The 24,710-nt window shown below is 39.0% G+C and overlaps 2 protein-coding genes across 3 annotated transcripts in view; one reads left to right on the top strand and one right to left on the bottom strand.

Moving 5' to 3' along the window:
* The window catches only part of myripb (myosin VIIA and Rab interacting protein b), a 197,427-nt gene extending 178,901 nt beyond the window's left edge, over positions 1-18,526 (top strand). The window contains exons 10-17 of one of the 2 annotated variants that reach the window (XM_041814357.1): positions 1,448-1,597; positions 2,446-3,231; positions 3,483-3,545; positions 10,744-10,935; positions 11,010-11,171; positions 11,554-11,649; positions 14,795-14,855; positions 17,545-18,526. In XM_041814357.1, coding sequence (XP_041670291.1) covers positions 1,448-1,597; positions 2,446-3,231; positions 3,483-3,545; positions 10,744-10,935; positions 11,010-11,171; positions 11,554-11,649; positions 14,795-14,855; positions 17,545-17,588 — 1,554 coding nt within the window. In that variant the 3' untranslated portion in view covers positions 17,589-18,526. The remainder of the gene's footprint in view (positions 1-1,447; positions 1,598-2,445; positions 3,232-3,482; positions 3,546-10,743; positions 10,936-11,009; positions 11,172-11,553; positions 11,650-14,794; positions 14,856-17,544) is intronic. The other variant, XM_041814356.1, reaches the window with a different exon arrangement.
* A 2,979-nt stretch (positions 18,527-21,505) lies between these two features.
* Positions 21,506-24,417, bottom strand: prlh2 (prolactin releasing hormone 2). The gene is made up of 3 exons (XM_041814602.1): positions 24,311-24,417; positions 23,655-23,890; positions 21,506-21,896 (listed from the first exon to the last, which is right to left on the bottom strand). The coding sequence occupies exons 2-3, from the start codon at positions 23,818-23,820 to the stop codon at positions 21,694-21,696; spliced, it is 369 nt and encodes a 122-aa protein (XP_041670536.1). The 5' UTR covers positions 23,821-23,890; positions 24,311-24,417; the 3' UTR covers positions 21,506-21,693.
* Between the last annotated feature and the right edge of the window lie 293 nt (positions 24,418-24,710).

Here is a 24,710-nt window from a genome sequence, read left to right as displayed (position 1 = left end):
TTCAAATGGGGCAGGCACATCCAAAATACTGTCTGCTTGGCAGAGCAGTTTGCAAGAAGTTTTTTCTCTCATTTACAGCACAATCCTTTTATGGATTAGTGTCTTTGTGTACCATGATTATTAAGGACCAATTGCATCAGTAAAAACGGAACAAATCAGTACCTTTATTTCTACTTAAGTAAGTTTTGACCAAAACAGTATTTGTTCTTTGATTCAATCCATCAGAAACATGGGCAAAAGAATCCCAGCAGGGGTATAACTAAACACATCTACAACACATCTAGACACTCTGCCCAAGGGCATGATGGAGAACTCTGCCCACATATCCCCCTGAAATCACAGTGGGCGGAGCTTTAATCAATTGACTCCTTACAGAGTTGAACTCACACTGTCAAATATCTTTTCACTGAAGACCATTTAACTCAGAATTACACTACGGAAGTTAAATGAACACTGAAATGTGAAAAACACTGAGGTATCAACTCTCCAGTTTTTACTGTGTAAATCAGCTGTTTTGGGATGTGATGTGGAATCATTCTCATGTTATGTGCTACTGTGTCATCAACAGAGGTGGAAAAGGAACAAGAGTGTCCTACTCAAGTAAAAGTACAGTTACTCTGGTTAAAACTGAAGTAGAAGTAAAACTACTGGTTTCAAGATGCACTCAAAAAAGTACAAGTACACAAAAAACTACTCAGTTATGGCAGTTATAGTAAATGTAATTAGTAACTTCCATCTCTGGTGTTTAGTTTTGTTTGGATGTTGCCTCCTGTACAGTGATTCCTGCTGGGGTTCCTTTGCTAATGTGTTTGTTTTTTGTCGTTTTTTTTTTTAAGTGAGACACATTTGCACCATGAGTGAAGTTATCCACTAGTCAATGATCCATGGACCACTGTGGCTGATGGATTTGGCAAATTTATGTCACAATGAACAAAAAACTTAACTTTCAATAAAGGCAGTGACAGCTAACAACAGACTGTACTTAAATGAACTGCTCTGTGATTTTATATCGTAGTGTTAGAGGGGTGGAGTCATTCCCTACTGTGGGCTGGTGACATCACCACATATTTGTCCCACCCGCATTAAACTAAGCCAGGAAAGAGGTGAAAAACTTTTTAACAGTTTAAATCCATATTCCAACATATCTAGAGTGTTAAGACAAAAACTTTGGATTTCACCTTTCAGGGTCTTTAGGATTTGTATTGGGCCTTTTGCCAAAACTAGCCCACAGACACCTGAATTTTTCATTTTTATTCCCATTTAAATGAGATAATAAGTGAAAGAGGTTTTGAATTATCAAATTTCATCTTCCCAAAAATCATATGTAAAAGTTACCTGGTAAATGCTAAGGGCAATATTTCCTTCTCTGAGTTGGAAATGTACTCATATATATATTTAATGGAAATGCTAAAAGTTTGCTGAATTATACTTACATCTGTGTTTCCAGGTGATGGGAGACAGCAGTGAAGCAGAGGAGAGGCAGAGTGACCTTGTCAGAAGGTCGCGGCGTCGCAGGAAAAGCAAAAGAGAGTCGTCGTCAGAGCGTAGCAGGCCTGAGAGCCAAACTCGTGCTCAGTCCATTTACCCATTAGTGCAGGTAAACTGCCACGCTTGCTCTCAAATTGCTCCTGGAAGCCCTGTGTTTTATGATCGATTCTTAACAGTGAGTGACTTTAAGTTCCCGCAGTGCAAAAATGAATTTAAGTGGTTGTAAAAATATTGTTTCTCCATTGGGAGGCAGCAAATTACAGTCCTGTGTTTGATGATGTAATACTGACTCAATGGCCCAATATCCACACAAAAGCCTCAGTGCTAAAGTCTCACAGGCTTTAATGATGTCAGGCGTGCAGTCTGAGACACTGGTGTGAAAGAAAAGAGGAATGGGACACACTAGTATGACTTCACAGGTTGCCTAGAAAAAAACATGTCACTAACTGACAAGAAAAGCCTCTTCAGCATTTATTTTTCAAATGAATGTCAGCTATACAGCTGAGCAATGAAGCAAAAGGTATGACGAGTTTATTTCTAGAGCATCATTCATTTATCTAGCCATTTAAAGTGCTTAACAGAGTTAATGATAAAGCATTTCTCACATTATGAGCTTTAAAACACACAAAGTTCAACATGGAAGCATAAAACATATTTCAAAAGTCTGAATATTGTGGCCATTATTGCTTATCCTTCACAAATATTTGAATTAAAGACACAAGGAGCAACCAAGCTCTAAACATTTGGATTCACTCCCTGGTAGATTATTGCTCTGTGCAACATATTACATAATAAAAGAAGAGTTTGTGAGTGTTGAGACAGGGATTAAAGCAATAATCTGCTCAACTCTGATTTGTTTGTTCATTCTGATAAATAATGTGTATTTCATGTAGATGAAAAGTGTTTATTCACTGATTTTGTCCTGACTTTCTTTGGTGTTTGTCTCTCCTCCTCAAGGAAAATGGCGGGTATCTACTCAACGCCCTCCTGAAGAGGGGCTTAGGTGAGGAACAGTCTGTACCTGACACCATGCCAATGGCCACAGCTGCACCAGAAGACTTCAAATTAGATGCCATGACACCCGAGCCAGAAGACTTCCACTCACTGGCCCAAAATTCAACTGCACTCAACTCCCCACAGCCCCATTCTCTCGCTCCAGGGTCCAGGCACTCACCCAGCAGCCCGGGGCCCATTGACCCTCTGGAAGAGGAGCTGCGATCTCGTCTCAGCGAGCTGGTCAGCCGTGCCAACAGCAAAGACAGCAGCTCATCTGAGGAGGAGTGCACAAAACAGCCTACGGACAAACAGATAGATAAGGAAAGCGACAGACAGAGAGAGAAGACGAGGCCGAAGGAAGCAGACAGAGAGAGGCAGAGGGTTCTGGAGAGATTACGAGACAGGAGCAGCTTTAAGGAGAGGGGGGCAGCAGGTGAAACGGTCCAGATGAACGGACAAGAGATGATGAGAGGTGAAAGACTGATGAAGAGTTGTTCAGTGAGAGAAGAGGGAAGAGTGAGGGAGAGAAGGGTTGAGAAGAGAGTGGAGAGTTTGAGAGAGAAGTTAGACGAGCACGTGCAAAACAGAGGAGACAAACGAGAGCTGAGCAGACAAAGTAAGAGACAGCACCGAAGAGACGTGGAGAAGGACGGGGAGCAGAGAGGAGGAGCTAAGAGGAGTGGGAGCAGTGCAAGCTCACCTGCTCTTACACCTTCTTCTCAGGAGGGGGTGCTGTCTGACAACCAGGTAAGGGAATTGGAAGTAAAGTGCAGATTGATTTGTGTTGCTGCTTTTTTCTGCTTTTGTCCGTTTGTCTGCTTTACTGTAAATAATTCTTCATCCATTCATCCTCCTCTCTCTTCTTTGTACTGATGTCATTGCTGTCTTACCCTGTCCCAAATCATGTCTCCTTCTTCCTCTGTGCTTCCCTTCTTTCTCTTTTTTTGCTTGCTTGTGTACTTCTCTGTGAATGTCTGTATTTTGTACGTATGTGTCAGGAGGGGCAAAATGACTTGGAGCAACAACAGAGGCTTCAGTTGCTCTCCTCTCTCTTACAGCAGGTGAGATTTCAGTTTAGAGAACAAAGACATCCTGTGATTTCTTATGACCAGATGTAGGACTTTAGTCTTTACTGAATGTCCATCCCACTTACATGTAGAACACATATGAACATGGCGTACTAATATCAAAACCCGCTGCATGCCCACGTAAAAATTCTAAAACAGGCCTTCAAACATGTTTGCTTTGACTTTATTAACTTGGCATGTTGGAGCAAAATACATGAGGCCTGGCTTCATGTGTTAAGTCTGAAAGTAATTTCCTAAATATCCATTTTATATATAAACGCTGATGCTTAGGTTGTTACAGGGAGTTTCTATCACTTTTATGGTTTCCATATACATCATTTGTACATTGTACCAAAGCTACGTACATGCTTCTATTATTTCTTTTTGTGCCTTGTAGTTTTTATTTTGTATTATTTGTGAAATCAGTCCAAAACTTAGAGCTCTTTCTAATAGTCTCATAATTACAAATGATTTATTAATGCATTAGCATAGCATTAGTAAAGCATCAACAAGGGGGTTAGAGTTGTAAAAGCTTTACTAATGCATAGCTGTGAGTTAGCCTCCAGAGATTTCAGTGTATGTTGCCCTTTAAAATGGACCCTGCATGATCAGACCAATTCATCTTGTTGGATAGATATTTGTATCTCTCATTTGTATATTGAACTAAAAAACTCACTAGATACCTGCATTTTGAGTAATTTGAGTTTATAAACTCACCAGAAGACCGCCATGTTTTGGTCTGTGCTGGTACTGTGACGTCAAAGTGCCGCACTTTGCCATTGGTATGCAGTAACACTGTTTCAGACTAGCAGCCAGTGTTAGGACTGCATCCCAGAGACACTTCACGTCTCACGCACAGAGAATTTTAAGATTTGAGGTCTCCTCTATTTTTTCCTTTCACCACGAGCAGTTATCAGTGAAACTAGACAAAAAATGATAAATGCAGAGCCATATTTACCTTGTTGTAGCAAAAAATTTACGTCCACATCAGCAGAATATGTTCGAAATGTGTTTCTTGATTAACCAGATGAAGGCCACGGGCCACAGGCGTCTATTTATCAAAGTTGTTCCCCAAACTTCTACTCTTTATGAAGCTTTCTGTTTCCACACAGTTCAAAATGTTGCAGATAAAGACAAACACAGTACAAAAACACTTCTGGTTTGCACTTTTCAAAATAAAAGCCCACTTTAGTTTTTTTTTTCTTTCTTTTTTTTGAGAAACTCCCTTTGTTTTTAAAAGGCTCCCTGAACAGCATTTACTACATAGCAATGGTGAGGAATGCTTACGGCTAAGTGACATCACAGTACCAGCGCAGACCAAAACATGGCAGCCTCCTGGTGAGTTTATAAACTCAAATTACTCAAAATGCAGATATCTAGGATATCTAATGAGTTTTTTTTTTTTTTAATTCAATATACATATGAGAGATACAAATATCTACCCAACAAGATGAACTTGTCGGATCATGCAGACTTCCTTTAAGCTTGGTATACACTGTGAGTACTAAGATAAGTTGACATTGGTCTCTGAGGTCCCCACAACATGCCTGTGAAGTTTGTTGCTGGAAAAAACACTCCAGTGTTGGATTTTGTATGTCTAAAAAACTCTCTGTTTCAGCCCTGCTCAGAACAAGCTGTTTCTGTGTCTTTAAATGTGAATGAGCTGTCTGACTCCGCCCCTCTCAGGAACTTGATGTGTCTTAATGGATGTGGTTCTCCTGATCTTCCTCGGATCAGGAGAGGAGGGCAGAACTTTCTTCCAAGCGGGGAGGGCCAACCAAACATGGGGTGGGGCTAACTCCCCACATGACATCAAGAGGGGAAAATCTGAGAACGGCTTTCTGAAAGGGGTGGGGGGGATATTCTGATTCTTGGGAGGATTGTGGACAGGCCACGGGCACATATTTTGTAAGAAAAGCCTGAAAAAGTATATTTTGCATCATATGTGACCTTTAGGCAGCCTTTGTGGAAACTTTGTATGAGAAATTACTTTTTCTTTTATCTTGTAAACAACCTCTTGAGACCAGAGCTTTCATAGAGCATGCATTTTTGATGTCCCCTACTTATTTGGAATTAGTAGGTCCTGATTAGGATAATAACTTAACATTGTATCTCAGAAACAAGTGTTTTTAAAAAAAAAACTGATGTCCTCATGTGAGGACAGTGGGTCTAAAATAACTTTAACAAGGAGAAGACACCTTTGTGTATCACAATATGGGCAATTCTACCAAATTTGGTGCAAGGACAGAGTTGGAAATATCCTGGAAGAAAAAACAGTATTTATTCCCTTCATTTTTATGCCTGCATATTGATAAACACACTTTCATACTTATAAAAATCACTGTAAACTAATTTGTTCCTCATAAAATAAGTAATTTTTCACCTTAAAATGTTATTTTATTTTTTATTTCCCTATTTTTGATACCATTAAAAAGTCCCAATGTCCTCGTATGAGTTCTTGCTGTTTATCGGTATCGAGGCTTGTAACTGTTGAAAAAAACTGATACTGATAATTGTAATGTGCTTTTGTGACCACAAGATGGCAGACTAACTGTCCACAAATGAGGCCAGCAGATCTAAATTCAGCAAAAATAAGACTAAGGCTGAATCTCAATCTCCGCCCTAAACCCTGAGCCCTTATTGACTTATCTAACTGCTCCTGGAAACTGATTGAGTGCGTGAGGCTGCAAGGGCTTGAAGTGGTAGAAACAGGAATGGGACAGCCCTTTGTTATTTGTTGACAGTCTGCAATCTTGTAGAGGTAAAACAAAGAAAAAAACAAGCGTGCCTCAGCTATAGAACGAATTCCTCAGTGGATGAAAGCTGTTTTATATAACACACTTACAAGAAAATTTCTTTTTTGCGGCATCAAAACCTACTGGACCTTCCAGGTTTTTTATTTACCATTTCACCCTTTTCACTTTACTTTTATAGTGTTCGCTAGCGGGCTTCCCCAGGGAATCCCTGTCATACGTCACAGTGCTATGAACTATGGGTAATTCCCTCACGCTAAGTCAGCAGATATGCCTAATCACAGAAAGGGCACATGAAGGACTCAAAAAGTCTGCGAGAGATCCCATTTGACAGTGGGACAGCCCTAAGCCCTCACAGATTAGTGGGAAGGTGCCTCAAAGTCAGTGAGTGTGGACACTGAGACTGGTCCTACTGTAGTAGTGCAGAGATGTCCTTATATGAGGATGCTGGGACATAGGAGGTTAAAAATCTTTAAGTACATTTCTCCTTTTGATTAAGAATGCAAATGTTTAGTGATGATCATTCAAGTTTGTGGAAATAAAAAACACAGCTATGTTTCAGGTCCCCTAAAGCCTTAACTCATCCACATTTCTTATTCAACATGCTTTCTATTTAGGTTGAAGCCAGTGTCTGAGTATTGATGCATTTTTTACACCAAATCCACTTGGTATGGCAGACATGGACACATTAGAACCCACACAAAATCAGATGGATAAACACATTAAGCACACAAGCACTTAGAGGCTCAGCAGTGCGTTAGCTGTACATCAGAGATGTGTAGGTCAATGCTGGTCACTACCCAGGCTCATTATAAGGGCCCCTGTGTGAGTAATGCCTGTCTCTTACATACTGATTTATTTTTGTTATTTTTCACATCTCCCTTTGAAACCCGCCGTGACGTCTTAGTTTGATGTGAAGAAGGAAGAAACGTGACTGTGACCGTCACAGGTTTTTGTATTCAAGTCCAATTAACCTTGTTTTTAACAAGCATCTGCCCCATTCAGTGTCAAAATTTAATAAAAGTGAAAGCCAAGAAATAGGTCAATGAGGCTTTTTAAATCACAGAAATGTCATGCATCAAATTTGAGGTAGAGACCAGATTTGGGGAGCATGTAAATGTGCTTGAGCATGACTACATGAGGTGGGCCGGTGTGCAGGAATAAGGAATGTTTACGATGTACAAGTCCTCTGCTGTTGTAAAAGCCATAAGATGTTTAGCTGAATGATGAATGGACTAGAGCTTGTATAACAAAAGCACATTTACACTGCATATTACACCTACCCATTCACATCACATTCAGAAACTGGTGAATGTAATGAAGGTTAGGATGGAGATTAGTAAATCAGTCATCATTATCAGCTAATCCCATTCAAATGCATCCATAAACATTTAAACTCACAACTGAAATGGAGCCACTGTTGCTAAAGCATATAGGGTTTTGCTGCTAACATTAGCATGATAAAAAGCTAAGCCAAAGAAATGACAATGCCCTCGCCTGGTTAATTACATGTCTCTAAATTAGAGAACACCATATCAGCACCAAAAAATAGTAACCCTTTCCCTGCTCTTCTTCCCAAAGGTGTCCCTCTTGCTTCTCTCTTGTTCATCTTTTTCACTAACATAAAAAAATAAATTAAAGGTTTAACTGGTGTTAAAATCAAACTAGATTAAGTCAGATATCCTCGGTGTGATAGACCAGGCTGATGTAAGCGTTCAGGCTCTGCTTTGTGTACTTAAAATCTGGTCCAGATAAATGTCAGGAAACTTGATTTGTGTTCAGATACCAATATCCACAGACTAGGAAACTGTGTGGATCTCTGTTGAGTCCAAATATCCCCGATTTAAGCAGGTATTACTCTGTTTTCCTCCCGTTTTCGCCCCGCTCCTCATAGAGACTTCGTCAAGCAGTCATGTGATAGGTAACACTACAGAGGGGTGCCAAAAAGTGGGATGGTACAGGTCGTTTTTTGTTGGGGGGTTTTTTTGGGGGGACCCTCCCAACTTTTACTTTGTTGAAACCCCCAAAAATGTGTACTGTGCTGTACCGAACTAAACCGGACCTATGCGAGACGTGGTGGAACAGGAGATTTGCATTATGGATGTACAGCTGACAAACCTGTTGCAACTGTGTGGTTGCTATCATGTCAATATGGACCAAAAATCTCTGATGATCCTAGTCTGGTGTACCTAATAAAGTGGCCAGTGAGTGTCTTCTAAAGTCTTCAATCAGCTTGCATGAAAATATGATTTTACCTCTCAACCAAAAATATCAAAGCAACTCATTTAGATTTTTTTTCTATCTGAAGATGGACAGGAGATCGGAATAATGATAAAGTCGATAGCAGAGCTGTGCATGTGTCCGCCTCTTGGATCTGCATGGTGATGGCCTTGTTCTTTGGAGTGGATGAGAGCATTACAACTCTCAACAAACACATTTCTCCATCGACCAACACAAGTCAATACCTCTTCTTTCCTTTTGCTCGATCATTAAATATATACATCTTTAGCTTTTTGAATAAGGAGTTTGTTTTTCTACCTTTCATCTCTTACCTTATTGTACTTGTTCTTTGCCAAATCCTGGCTCTTCATCTCCTACCACCTGACTCTACCTTTCACACTACCATGCCGTCTTTCTAACTAAGAGATGGATCAATACACCTCCGACCCTACTGATCAAAGCCTCGGCCAGTGATTCATTCAATATAGAATTACATCTGTCTCTCTTTTCACTGCCCTTTCCCTCCTTTCTTAGCGTATTTATCCATTCTGAAAACCCCACAGGTTTCTTAATTAAGCACCTTCAACATTTATTTAATACTTCTACCAGACAAACAAATGAATGACACTGACTTGTTAAATGAATGACTAATATGTTTTTCATTAGGTGTCTATTTAAAATCTATAAATATGGCAGTGTTTTTGGGTCACTTTTTTGGGATCTCATGTACCTTTTCATGCACTAAAAGGTCAAAATAAATATTTCATTAGCACATGCACTTACCATTTTTGGGTATTACCTGCAATAGATGCACAATCTAGTATGTTTTTTTCACATCCTGTATTTGAAAAAAGTACCTGGTTGAGAGTTAATAGCTGATTAAATCACTGATTCATTAGCTGCACACACAAACGGTGTAGTTATTATCCTGCAGCCCACTAATAAGGGATATTCTATTCACTGCAGCATTCTTAACCTGCTCAAAGCTCTAAAAGATAAAAGATCAATCACTCCCACAGCTTTGTCTTGAAGCCTTATTTGCTTCCTTTCCCCTCCCACTTACTCACTGCTGTTTATCTTACCTACAGTTTTTTTTTTTTTTGCACCTTCCAGGTCACTTTTGTAGAAAACAGGCCACATGAAAAATATGACAAATATGCATTTATTTGTCATCTGCACAATGGTCTTAAGCACACACATGCAGCTGGAGTACATGGGATTGAGAAACAGCGGAAGAAACCTAAGGGTCGCATTTCGTTCACTGTTTCTTCCCCTTACAAATAACGCTATTACATATTTGACCACCTTAAATAATTTCCCATCCCTTTGTCCCTTAATGGAAGATTTTTTTCATTATGATTTGTATCTTTTATGCTACATTAAGTACGTTTTCGTTTCTAATTTATGGGGGGAGGGTTTAAATAAAAAAGCAGACATTTTTTGCCATTAATTTTTGCATTTTCCGTCTGTTGTGGTCAGTAATAGCCAGTAGTCCGTTTGGATGGTGGTTGGGTGGTGGAGTAGGTTCCACCACCCAACCCCTCCCAGGCTAGGTGTAGATTAACTTTCTTATGACTACAAAATAGCTAAATTATTATGAAGTATTTAACCATTTAAGCACTCTGAAGACAAATCTATCAAATATTGCTCACTAAGAGGGCAACAAAGAAAAACACTTTCATTCACTTAAAGAATACCAGAAGGACACTCTGTCAAATTTTATCTAATTAGAGGTCAATAAAAGGGCACAATGTCCATTTTTTCCAGGTAAGGGTCACCAAAACAGGCAATTTATCAATTTTAGTCTACTTAAAGGTCACCAAACAGGGCACTTTGTCAACTTTTGTCCTCTTAGAGGACACCAAAGAGAGTACTTTGACAATTTTTGTCTCCTTAGAGGACACCAAAGAGAGTACTTTGTCAACTTTTTTGAGAAAAGGCTGTTTAATTTCTCATACTATACAGTAATTTTCTAGTGACTATGTTGTAAACTCAATTTAAAAAGAAGATATGCTTTTTTTAATAGAGGCATGCAAAGCAGTTTTGCTCCCATCAGTTCATATTTTTTCTGTTAACATGACATCATAAAAGATTCTGTGTTATTAGCTTGTCGTTCACATTTAGCCCACCATTGTGCATCATAACTTACAGCTCTACATTTTGTGTGTGTTTATCATTGTGTGCGTGGCTGGGTGATGATGTGTGTTCAACAAATGAAGCAGAAGTACTCGGCAGCCTCTCTGTGCAGCATCACCACAGAAGTGCTGAAGGTCTTGAACGCCACAGAGGAGCTGATCGGAGAGGCAGGAGGCGAGAGCTTCACCCCATCTGAGTCTACATGTGCTTCTCCCGTCTCCAGCAGCGCAGAGGCCCGCCGGCTGGACCAGAGGTTGACCAAGATGGAGGAGAATGTAAGCTGATCTCAGAACAATAAGGGGTCTTAATTTGGTCTCAGCGTGTCTAAATGATCTTCTCCTCTGCTCAGGTGTACCTGGCTGCTGGTGCTGTGTACGGGCTGGAAGGGGCGTTAGGGGACCTCGAGCATTGTGCCCGCAATATTAACAGTGGCACCACAGACACAGAGCTGGCCTTCTTGGAGGACCAGGTGGCCACAGCGGCCGCTCAGGTCCAGCAGTCTGAACTACAGGTGATAAAGAGCTTTTTTAGCTATTAAACAGCCTATTATATCAAACCCCCCCCCACCCCCCCCCCCCACAATCAATGATGAAATTATTTCATTTGTGAAAATGAAACATGATTAGTTTTGAAACAGTAGTGATACAAGTTTTCCATCTTTTCCCCAAAATTTTTCCTCTCTACTTTCTTACCTTTTTTTGTTTGGTGTTTTGTTTATATGTTTTTAGAGAGAGGATATTTAAAAAACAAAAATAAGGCATCAAAATAAGTACTGAAACGATCAATACATTTGGGATTTTCAAGATTATATTGGGTGCGTTCTACTTTCTTCTCTAACAGAACTAGGATTACGTTTTGTTATGACCTTAATAAAGTCTGTTTCACCCTTTTAGATATCAAATATTGAGTCCAGGATATCAGCTCTGAAAACAGCTGGGCTGAATGTGACTGCCTGTAATCGCTTCTCCAAGTACAAGCCAAAGGCCAAGGTAACTCTTCCCTAACAACATTTCAACACAGCCATATTTTAGTTTAAGATTCCTAGAGCTGTGATATAACAGTGACATCCAACAACATAAAATATGAAAACATAAGATAGAATATATGACATGGCACAAGAAACGGTACAATGCTTGAAGCAGCGTTAGATTCCAATAAGATGAGATAAATACAATATAATACAAGAACTTTATTTATCCCCGAAGGGAAATTCAATCATCTGGGATTCTCATGTGTTTACTGTAGAATTATAAAGTCTAATAGCTGATGGTATGAAAGATTTTCTAAATCTTTCTGTCCTGCAGCGCAGGGATAGGAGCCGTCCACCACCGTTGTTTCTTTGCTCACTGAGGGAGATGTAGTGGATGATCCGTGTTTCTCAGAATGGCCTCCACCTTGCTCAGTGTGCATCTCTCCACCTCATCCTCCAATGAGTTCAATTTGATTCCTACCACAGAGCCAGCTTTTTTAACCAGTTTGTTCAGACGCCTTGCATCCTTGTGTTTTACACTGCCTCCCCAGCAGACTGCAGCATAAAACAGAACACTTGCCACTACAGACTGATAAACATCTGCAGCATCTTACTGCAGATGTCTATTGATCAGAGTCTTCTGAGGCAATAGAGGCTCTGCCCCTTTTTGTAGATGAAGTCTACATTTTTAGACCAGTCCAACTTATTATCCAGGTGTACACCTAAATATTTATACGATGTCACCACCTCGATGTCCACGCCCCGAAGAGGGGGTTTGGATCTGCGGAAATCTATGATCATTTCCTTTGTCTTTGAGGTGTTGAGTGGGAGGCAGTTTTTGTGACTCCAGTCACTGAAGGCACTTATCAGATCCCTGTATTCGGCTTCTTGTCCAATTCTGATACATGCCACGATAGCAGTGTCATCCGAGTATTTCTGGATGTGGCAGGACTCAGTGCTGTATCTGAAGTCTGATGTATACAGTGTGAACAGGAATGGAGCCAGGACTGTCCCTTGTGGAGCCCCTGTACTGCTCATTAATGTCCCAGAAACACAGTTCCCCAGCCTGACAAACTGTGGCCTTCCTGTCAGGTAATCTGTGATCCAAGAAGGTACCATGCAAGACCAGACCACAAAGATAATGATATTGAAATACATCAATTCTGCAATAACTGATTGACTGCAAGAGTATCATATAATGATGCAACCCAAACTAATTGAACTACAAAGGATGGATAGATATCTTTCACTTGTTTCAGTTTTTCTATATTGCAGCCTGATGCTACTGTCAAAATACAGATGTTCTCATTGATTTACACTGAGTACCCCATAATGACAAAGTGAAAACAGAACTTTAGATTTTTTTGCAAATGTATTAAAAATAAAAACTGAAATATCACATTGACATAGTATTCAGACCCATTAAAAAATACACTTAAAATTTAATTCAGGTTCCTCCCATTTCTCTCAGTCTGTGCTGAGATGTTTCTGTACCTTGATTGGAGTCCATCTGTGGTACATTTTAAGGATGTTCCTAAGCATCTATTTCTCTACTCGACTAAATGCTCATTTACATTTTGTTTAACTGACTAGTCTCAAGAGGAGAAAATTCCTAGAAAACAGTCAAATTCTTCACAGGGTCATTGTGTCAGCCGGTGTGATGCTAGCCTGATATACTCTCTACAGTGTGGCTAACATTACAAGCTAGCACCAGCAGCCTTCGTTCCTCTTTGCAGATTAATATTGTGCTTTGATATGTGGCCTCTTTCCACTTTAATCGGGTGGACATTATAGGTGAGTTCAACCCTCGACAGCCTACATACCATTTTATTTACAATTATTACTTTAAAAAACTGTCATGCCGTGCTGCTTTTATTACACGCTAACCACTAAGCCACCACTGAGCTTCTCATGTTTACATCCATGGAGGGCCAGACAGGAAGGCAGCAGCCTTTAACTGAAGCTACAGCAGCTCCTAGTGGCAGGAGGTTCATTACAGGTTAAAAGAGCATTATAGACTGGGATTTCAAACCTGTGTTTATAAAAATGATGGGTAATTCGTTTGACCGACTCGTAAATCCTGCACCAGCTAATTTGATAAATGAATTTCACTGTTTTAGCGATTAACTACGTGTATCTCTAGTAAATTCATTTGACGGGGCATGATTTTGAAAGGCACATACCTCTCTTTAGAAGGCCTCACAGCTGACATTCATATCAGAGCAAAAACCAAACCATGGGGTCAAAGGAGCTGCAGAGCTCAGAGACAGGACTGTTGCAAGGCACAGATCTGGGGAAGGCTACAGAAACATTTCTGCTGCACTGAAGGTTCCTAAGAGCACACTGCCCTTCATAATTCTTAAATGCCACATATTTTACCCCTTTAAGACAAGTTTATATTGGTCTCAGATGTCCCCAATACATTCCTGTGAAGTTTGTTGCCGAAAAAAAAACACTCCAGTATTGGATTTTTGCATGTCTAAAAACCCCTCTGTGTCAGCCCTGCTCAGAATGAGTGGTTACTTTAGTGCAGTGGTTTTCAACTGCTCCGGCCTCAGGACCCACCAGTCTGTCTTACAGCAGATCGTGACCCAAGTTTCCAAAAAATTATCAACAGTGCATGTTAAATTAATTGAATATGTTGCTTTTTGGAGCATTATTAGACCAAAACACCGAATGTAAAAAAGGGTAAAAACTGGCACATCTTACACCCTCTTTCCCCATCATTATGTGTCATTTTTGCCAATTTTCAAGAGAACTTGTGAAATTACTTCATTATCATGGGAAAAGTAGCCATTTATTGCAAGAAGAGGAGATAAATTAGTTAAAATATTGATTAAAAATTTGGATTTACCCAATTTCACAGTAAAACAGGGTCAAATAAAAGGTATCAATGCATGTCCAATAAGGACTTCAGGACTTTTGCCACCATTTTTTTTTTCAGACACCTAGTTGGGACCCATTAAAAACTGCTCCACCCACCTTTGGGTCCTGACCCTGTTGTGTGTTTTTTGTGCTTGCTTTGTTTTTGTTGTTGTGCTGGGTTTGGGTAAAACAGTGGGGTTTGTGGTGGACAGTTGGGCTAACAGAAATAATAATTTTGTCAGAGTACACTCTGGCTGGCACCCTGACTAACCCCGACTGCATCTGCTTTTTTATTACAGCCTCAGACTCTGGACTCATCACGCCATCAAAGGAGGAAGCTTCCTGCCCCTCCACTGAAAGGTACAAACAAGTTCACGTAAACACAAAGAAAACTATGCACAAATAAATTAGATTAACTCTATATTTCAAACAAATATTTATATTTAAATGTAAAGAATTCAATTCAATTCAATTCAAAACTTTATTACAGACTCTAGGTCCAGAGAATAAAAAAGAACAAAAACAAAACAAAACAATACAAAACACATAAAAAGGACAGAACAATACATGCATGTTACCGTAACGGCACAATAAGTTAATGAATCAGATTTAATATAAGCACAAAAAATAAAATTACACTAAAAACAGGCATCTGTACCAGTGTTTCCATAGTGGTGACATGTATTTAACAGCACTATGTTTGATGTTCGTCAAGGCCAAAATAATTTCATTCCCAGTGGAATCAAGTTGACACATGAATTTATACACAAGATTTCTTAATACAGCATGTAGAGTATTAACTCCTGCACCTACAAACATCTCACTTGCACTGCACCATCTTGGTCTTTTCAGTAGTAATCTCAGAGCATCATTGTAGGCTACTTGTAGCCTCTGCATACTTGATTTCTTATAGTTTGTCCGTAAGTGTGCAGTATACAAAGGCATACAATATGCTTTAAACAGAGACAACTTAACAGTATCTGAACAAAAACCAAACCTACGAGCAAGAATGTTTGCTTGTGCATAAATCTTGCAGCATTGTCTGTAGATATCATCATCATCCATCATTTTTATCTGTGATAAAATGTCCAAGATATTTAACTTTACTACAGACCTCAAGACTACTGTTAGACAGTTTAAAGACAGGAAAGTTCAACATCTGATCCTCTTTTGTGCGGAAGATCATCACTGAACTCTTCTTGGCATTATATTTCATATCATGTTCAACACCATATACAGAGCAAATAGACAGCAACTGCTGAAGACCAGCACTGCTGGGACTAAAAATAGCAAGGTCATCAGCATACATCAAATGATTTACCAATGTGTTACCTGTTATGCATCCAGATTTACAGGATGTCAAGTGTTTGGACAAATCATCCATATACAAATTGAAAAGAACAGGGGACAGAATTCCTCCCTGTCTCACACCATTACTCACCCCACACGGGGTGGAAAGACCATGCCCCCACTTTACCTGCATAGTCTGGTTTGCATACCAGTAAGCTAAGAGTCTAACAATGTATTTGGGCACGCCTTTATCAATCAGTTTTTCAAATAACTTTTTATGAGTTACTCGATCAAATGCCTTGGATGCATCAATAAAACACATAAAAACTGTCGAGTTCTGATGCCTATACATGTTAACAGTTTCTTTAAGTGCATATATGCACATGTCTGTGCCATGATTTGCTTTAAAACCAAACTGATGATGAGAGGAGTGAACAAATTCATGTAGCTTCTCCAGCAAGATTTTCTCCAAAACTTTACACAGGATGCTTGCTAAGGCTATAGGCCTGTAGTTATCTACACTGCACCGCTTACCAGCCTTATCTTTAACAACAGGAACCAATAGTACAGACAACATTGAGTCAGGCAATAATCCATGAATCATGAAACCAGTAAAGCAGATTGCCAAAAGAGGGGCTAACCTTGGACTGGCATATTTTAGATGTTCAGCAGTAATACGGTCTAAGCCACTTGCTTTGTTGTTTGCCAACTTCTTAATGGCTTCACACTCTTGGTGTGAACTGATACCAATATAAGCATCACTCTCCACAATCCCGGCTTCATATGCTTCACTCTTGACACAATTAAATATCGAGTGATAATGTTGTTTCCAAAGCTCAACAATATTGCCTGTGCCAGAGATACCTTCTACAACACATGGAAGAGATGTTTTATTGTAGTTGATTACAATAAAACAAATGTGATAGTTTATATGGATGAAAAGTAATTTCACCTTAGTTTAAATGATGATTTCATGTTATTGATCTGAGAGAGGAGAAAAAGAACTGTGTATTTTAATGCTGGACAGTGACTGAGACTGTACTTCTCAGTCATCAGCAGGTTAAGTAAAAGTAAAGTGAGCTTACTAACCTAAAGTGACTTATCACAGTGTATCGTGTCTCTCCTAACCACAAACACAGCTAAAAAGCCTGGCACACACACACATAAATGTGTGAAAATGTATTTGCGTGAAACAGAGACAGCAGGGGAGAGCAGAGGGAACACTTGTACACCTTTAGTTAACATCACACATTTAGGCTTTGTCCTAAAAGCAGAGATCGGCTGCTGAATGGATGTCAAAATGAATGTGCCTGCTGGAAAAGGACATCATAATTGAAAAGCTCCATTAGATGTAAAGCAGCAAAATGGAAACACACACAGCACATGAGGGAAAGGCTGTTTTATCAACCAACAAGAAGTTGGTTTCTTTTCATGTTAGTGAATGGCCTTCTTTCTGTTGGGGCCTTCTTTATTTTCATTTTTTTCTTTACCAGCATCTTTACAATAGCTCTGATTAACGTTGGCTTTTTTCAGCACCGTTTCATGCGGACAGCAAAGCAGGACAATGGGCCAAAATCAGCCCAAGACATGTAATCATATCATGATTCCAGCTTACAGCATCCTTTTTTATCAGTCCTCTGTGGCTGGGAAGAAAAGTCAGATGCCATGTGAATCATGAGTTAATGGTAGTTGCTCTTTTTATGGACATTTCAAGATGTTTAGAGGAGATTTTTACTTTATTTTTTATTTTGTATTGCAGATAAAATGGAGCCAGAGCAGCCGGTGAAAGCGTTTCGGCCATAGGGACAGTCAGCAGCACAACACAAGTCCCTCAGGGCCACTTCATAGCCCCAGGGACGTGGGGGCCCTCTCATCCAGTGCCTTGACCCAGTGTCCGCCTCCAACTCCAGGCCAAACAGGGGCCAACACCTGCCCCGTATGACCCACCAAGCACTCAGCCCCAAACGGCACCACATCAGTCCAGTGCCGCACACGGAGGATATGACTGCCCATTTTTCACATTCATTTTCTTCTGCTCACGACGCACATCCACAACAAAGGACGACTCGACAGTCAGTGTCTCTGCCTTAAAATCTGCTCTTCATAACCCGACAGAAAAGATACCTGTACAGACAAAAATAACTCATCACTTTTTCTATCTGTTTGCAAGAGTATTGTGATTTACTGTACAATGAAGATGTGGATTAATCATGTGGAACTTTCTGTGATTCAGTGTCCCAAAAAGAGGCGGAGCCATGTTTTATACTGCATCTTTTACCATGCTGAACAGATGTCATGAGAAGTACCATACTAAAGCCCCTTCAGAGTGTTTTTTAATGATTGTTCATTTACACATATATTACACTCACTCACAAACAGCTACCAGAAATTAATAGATCATTTGTGGAATGATTGTAACAATTTTTTAATGTTTTAACCAGAAAATAAAGCCACAACATTTTTATGCCCTTTCCTCCAGAGACTAAAAATGCAAAAGCTGATAATGGATGACAGGGTTCACTTTAGAAATCTGTCTTCTTTAAAAAAAAAAAAGAACCTAAATCAGCCTCTAAAAGAACAGAGAATTTAAGAGTATTTTGGGAACCAAAAGGTATTTCTTAGAGTTTAAGTTGAAGATTGATGCCACTCCAATATCTGAAGCTATGCTGAATATGTAGCTTGTTGTTGCGTTAGCTAAAATGAAAATAGGAAGAACAGCTAGCCTTGATCTTTCAAAAAACTTTAACACAAAACCTTGTCATTTCCCTTCAGTTCACTTGTTGAAAATTATAAGAATTTTTTTTTTTTGGGGGGGGGGGGGGGTTTATTTCCTGCACGCCAGTTTCAAGCTAGCAGACAGCCAGCTATATATTTTCCAACATGGCTCTTCCCAGTTTCAACAAAGAGCTAATAATTCTGTGCTGTTAATCAGCTTCGAACAAATCACAACAGACACTATTTGTTGTGTGAAGTTGTCTCTCTCTCCAGTTTATGAGAAGACTTTTTTTATGAAGTTTCAGCTAAAAACACTCCATTTTCAGCTCTTCAAATAAAAGTCTTCAATGATGATTAGCATTAGAGGCTACTGTGACAGACTTGGAAGGAATAGACTGTGTCTGTCATATGATACTTTACTAAACTTTTAGCATCATGACGCTAACATGAGGGATTAAACCATTGGTGCTTTGAGAGAGACAAAGCCACAGTCTGCTTCTTTTAATCATCCAGGGCTAGAGACAAGTGAAATATGGGTTAAAACACACCTTCAGTAGGTAAGATGTTTGTTCCTACTGCATCTGGTTCAAGTGAAAAATAGACAAGTACTCTAGCAATTAGCCTGCCCCCTGACCTTACAGTGAGTTGTGGTCAGAGTGCAGCTGCCTGGCTTGGTGCAAGGGCAGAGACAGAAGTTGGGGGTTAATCTACAGTTTTCTGGCACCATTGTCTCTCTTAGGATACTTTTAATGACCTGTAGGGCACCATGGCTAATAGATTTGGGAATTTTACCTCAGGATAAACATAAACACAGCATGTAGCTGGCTGTTAGCTTTCAAACAAGGCAGTGACATCGGCTAACAACAGACTGTATTGAGATGAGCCCAAATTAAGCCTAGCCAAACCTTCCAGCAGTCTTAATCCAAAATTCAGTCACTTATAGATCTCAGTGTGTTTACATCAACCTTATTCCAACATATCTAGACACTAATTTTGGATTACACATTACAGGGACTTTAATCAGGCTGCTATATTCTTTCTGGAATCTTTTCTGGGATCCTGAAGAATTCATTAGCTCATTTGTCTATTCCTGTCCATACTGTTACAGAGTTCTTGTTCATTTAATCATTTTCAGACAGATGTTACTGCTTAAGTTTCCCCCTTCGAGTGTGACATCACAGAAATGACTGGCACAGACTAAGCTCCCATTAAGACAAATAGGCTTTCTTTACTTTAGACACGAATCTAACCAACTGGCTTAACCTACTGTTCCCATTCAGACTGCATCCCAACACATCACCTTAAGTTTTCTCAACATTTGAGTGGTGATTACCAATCCCATACTATATTAGCCTCATAGGACCCTGGAACATAAGAATTTCCTATCAAAGTGGACTCAGCATGCAGACACAACAGTGGTACACATATTCTCTTCTAAAGGTATGTTAGCCATTTCCTTTAATAAATGTCAAATGTAATGATTGGTAATTTGGGGAAATATTTGTCTTATGTTTAAAAGAAATGCTTAATATAACTGCCTAAACGTACACATACACACAAAAGTCTATGTGAGGTTCAGTACTTGTAAGAACAGTAGAAAAACTACGCTTAAATAAATCTAGGCAAGTCTGGCGTTCAGGTTTGGTCTGACAGTTTTCCCATTATGCAGTATTGTTTAACTCATTTTCTCCCTCTCTGCCATCTTCTTTGTTTACTTTCAAACATTGTGGCCTTTTATTTGAACAAACAGTATTAAACCCTTAGCAGGGTCAAACTTCTGTGTTGTATTAAGAAAATGCATGGAGGATTTTTACATAATGAAGTCCAACGGGCTGTACTGTATATCAAATGCCATAAAGACCATGATTTTGTTACAAGCAATTTATTTTTTATACTTAAATGTTTTTTATGCAATACCACTCGGAAAACTACTAATGCAAATTGGAGGCTTTATTCTCTCCTGACATGAGTCCCTCTGCGGTCGGTCCCATCAGACTCTCACACATGTGGTGACTCAGAGTGCTTTCAGCGTTAGCCTGCATTTACCATTTACTCTGTCACTCATGACGATGGTAGATGTTTCAGAAATGCACGTGACAGCAGGCGTTTTATGGTGTACTGAGTATGATTCACACTGTACTCCTCAAACACTCAATTTGTTAATACTGCCTTTAATTTTTGGGGTAATTGCTTTACTTACATTGCTCAGAAAGCCATGCATACAGATGTCAGTAAGAGTCAAAAATATAACGGATTGCTTAAACTAAAGGGTGTGAGGATTTTCTGTATGAATGCTCTGCCCCTTCTCTTATTGACCTTTCATCCTAGTCTTTCACATCTCAGTTTTTTTGCACATTGATCCTGTACTTCTGTCAATCTTGTTCTACAGAGGTGTCAATATATAAAAGCATGTTTCTGGTTTTATCAAAATTGATGTAAAAATTTCTCATGAGAAGCACAGCCACAAGGGTCCAATCATCAGTGTCCTGTATTTTTCTAACGTAAAGAGAAAATATTATCTCACAACAATTTGTTAATATATGTATATGTGTGAAAAGATGGATATAGAAAAATGTATGTATTGCCCAATCATAGTTGATCAATCTTTCAGTGTTGTGTGCAAGAGGCTGTGTATTATAGTCATGACTTTTAGGGCTGGATTCACACAGGAAGTCTAATTTACTCCTGAACTGTGTTCCAGATACTCAGAGATGATGAGAAACTCACAGAGCTAAAAACAGTTCCTGTATTTGTTCCTGTTTAAATCCAGCGTGAATGAGGCTCACTGTGCACAGCTTCACAGATGGGCTGTTCACTTTTATGTGCAATCGTTCGTTGCAATCCATACAACATGTTGGGGAAAATATTAAGCAAAAAATACAGATTCTCTATGTGCCACAGTACTCTGAGAAAAAATGTATTATGAAATGAATAAAATTTGCAAACTTACAATTCTTGTAGAATATTTGTTGTACACAGTTATACAGGAAGGTGACAGGCACAGATAGAATGACAACATCCTGGTTTATTAATCAATATAGAATGCATTTATATGTACAGGTACATTTGCAGATTGATTTCATCAAGGATCTTATCCTGTCATGGAGAAATACAGTCAAGAGCTAGAACATAACCTCAATCATAAAAAAAAGAGAACAAATGAAGACACTTGGGAGTTTGAATGGACACGCTGTCATGGTAACCATTCTCCATCCTCAACATCCAGTACATTTCTGAGGTCCTCCTTGTTTCTGAGGCTGTTGAGGAGCAGACCCAGTGTCCTGACGACAGCACCTGACTGCAGCCCCCCACTGCTCACGCTGCTGTGCCTCTTCCCGAAGCGCCCGATGGGTCGCACACCACGCCCCACATACCAGAAGGGGTCTATCTCTGGACCTGGACACCCAGTGACAGAGATTATTATTAACAAAACAACATCATGATGCTAGATAACTGTGATTTTTTTATGTTTTAACTAGGGTGGAACGATTTGTGAAAATAATCCAATTGTGATTTTTTTCCCCAGTTTTCGATTGCAATTTTGCATGCAATTATTCCCGAGGTTCCTCATCTTAAGAATTCTCCAACAAGCACAAGCAATAAATCTTTCTATATTACAACTAAAACAATATCAGATTAAACAGGGCTGAACAGTTCTAAAAAAATATATCTAATTGTGATTATTTTGACACGTATTGCAAATTGGATATAACCTGTTGCACTGAAGGGAGTGACAATGTTTGTCATTCTCATATTTAATATGAAAAACAAATACAAAAATAAAGAAAGTAGGATTTTTTTGGTAGACTATTCTTAAAAAATGGCACTTGGGTGATTGCATGGTATGTACTACATAACATCTCAGCAGCAGAAACTTTTTAAAGTGGCATTTTGACACAAATTTCAGGTTAAAGATAAATTGCACCTTCTGCAATTTCAAAATTGCAGCAGATCATATTACAATTTAATCTAATTTTTGATTAATTGTCCAGCCCTAGTTGTAACTCAAACCATTACATTCATCATGCAAAAGAAAACTTTAATTTCAGATTATTTTTCAGTACATATACAGACTTGTATTTTACAAGAACATACATTATTTTAACAAGTTGAATGTATACACTCTGAATCTACATACAAATATTTTTATTTCAATACATCTAATTGTTTCATTGTTTTGAAAAAGAATAGATTTAATCAGCTGTGCTGTTATCATATATAGACTTATCTGAAGTCTTGATTGGGGTTGTTAAATTTATTGATGTGTTTCAAATTTGGGGAAATAATCTTACTGCGATTTTTTTTCTACAACAATATTATTAAGATTTAATATGCAATTATTTTTTAAGTTTCTTATCTTAGGTATTTATCAACAAACCCAAGCAATAAATTAGTCTATATTATAACGAACTCTATATCAGACAGATTAAACTAGGGTGGCATTTTTTGAAAAAATATCTCAGTGTGATTATTTGGACTCAGGGAATGCTCATTATTAACATTTCTACCTCACCTTCTACGATTTGAAAATTGCAGCAGGTCATACAGCGATTTAATCAAATTTCGATTAATTGTCCAACCCTTGTTTCAATATAAAATAGCACAGTAACGAGCATTTGCTCTTCAGCTATGCAGTTAAAAACAAACAATAATAATGATGATGTATTGGTGATAAAATAACATGTGTTAATATGTTCATTAAAATACAATTATCATGCATTATTCATATGGAATAAGGTACACTGAAAAAAATGCAAAATGAAAAAAAAAACACTACAGTTTAAATAGAGGCAGAAGGAGTTTTGACTGACATAAAAATAGATGGCCAACAAAAACTAACACTAGGATATAATAAATGAGGATTTTCAAGCAGAATTAACAGCCCAGTCTACCCCATAGAAGAAAATTCTGGGGCAAACCGTTAAAAGAGTAGACTTAATTTTAAGTAGTTCAAAATAAACCCACAGAAACTAAAAAAAATAACAGAACAGGTGCAACTACGTGTCCCCCAGGTATAAACGCTAACAGACCGCTGAGTGAATTTTCGCTACCTTGCTCTGTTAGACCAATTTTAACGCTTTCTGCGGTTTATTAAAGAAAAAAAGAAAAACTAAGAAAAAAGACAAAATGTAATAGTAAATGTATGAGTCTTACTTCTGTTGTCCACATTGTGAACGATGTGGAAGTCGTGCTCCACCGTAGTGCTGTGGGCGCTGCTCAGGCTGGAGGAGAGGAGGAGGAGCAGTGCGAGGGTTGCAGGCACCCAGCGGCTCGTCGTCAGGACGCAGAGCCGAACATCAGTCGCTCTTCCGGGCAGCATGCTGTGAGGTCGCTCCGGGCACCGGGCAGTAATGCTGGTAAATGAAGTTCCAGTTACAGATTAAACGGCACTAAAACAGAAAGAGAAAGCCCGGAAAAGGCTGACACTGACTTGTGAAAAAAAAAGAACTAATACATAGGATCAAGATGTAGTTTATTTGTTATACTTGGTTATTTAAAGTTAATATTATGGAAATTACGGAAATATTATGCTAAATTTGAATTAACTTGGACTCTTAAACACACAACAGTGTTGATGAAGTCAGCTGCTTGTAATAAATTCAACAGTATCACATAAATAAATCTTTTAATTTGAGGTTTTTTATCATTGGAAATAAATTATATAAAAACATTTTGTGTCTTTTAGTTACTTTTTACTTTTATAAAAAGTTTTAATTTAGTCGGCACCTACATTCAATAATTATTTTTTTTTAATTCAGTATTATAGAAACAAAATATTACATATTTAACTCTATATGGCAGGTACTCACCCTGAACTTTGTTGACAGGCTGAGGTCAGTCTGCGGAGGTCTGAAGTCCTTTATTGCTGAGCAGGTGTGCCTCAGCTTATATATCCATGTCGCTCATGAGGTTGTTGGATGATGAATCAAGAGCGTCAGTCACACACAGTGATCCCAGGCTACAAGATCCCCCCCTCTCTGCCACCCCCACCCACTCTTTGAACCCCCTCAACCCTTTGAGAAGGAGGTTTTGAGTTGGCGTTTTCATGATGTCTGTCACGCAGCAGAGCCGTCCATCTGGAAGTCAGTGACAAGAGGACAACTTTAAATTAGTGCACAACATTGGGGGAGACCCTGCACGTTGAGTCAACCTGTCAGACAGGGGCATGGAACGACTGTGGGCGTCTTTTTGATGGGTGCCTCATCAATC

Source organism: Cheilinus undulatus, linkage group 19 (assembly GCF_018320785.1).
Source record: "Cheilinus undulatus linkage group 19, ASM1832078v1, whole genome shotgun sequence".
Classification (NCBI taxonomy): Eukaryota; Metazoa; Chordata; class Actinopteri; order Labriformes; family Labridae; genus Cheilinus; species Cheilinus undulatus.
This window is presented reverse-complemented; position numbering and strand designations above follow the sequence as displayed.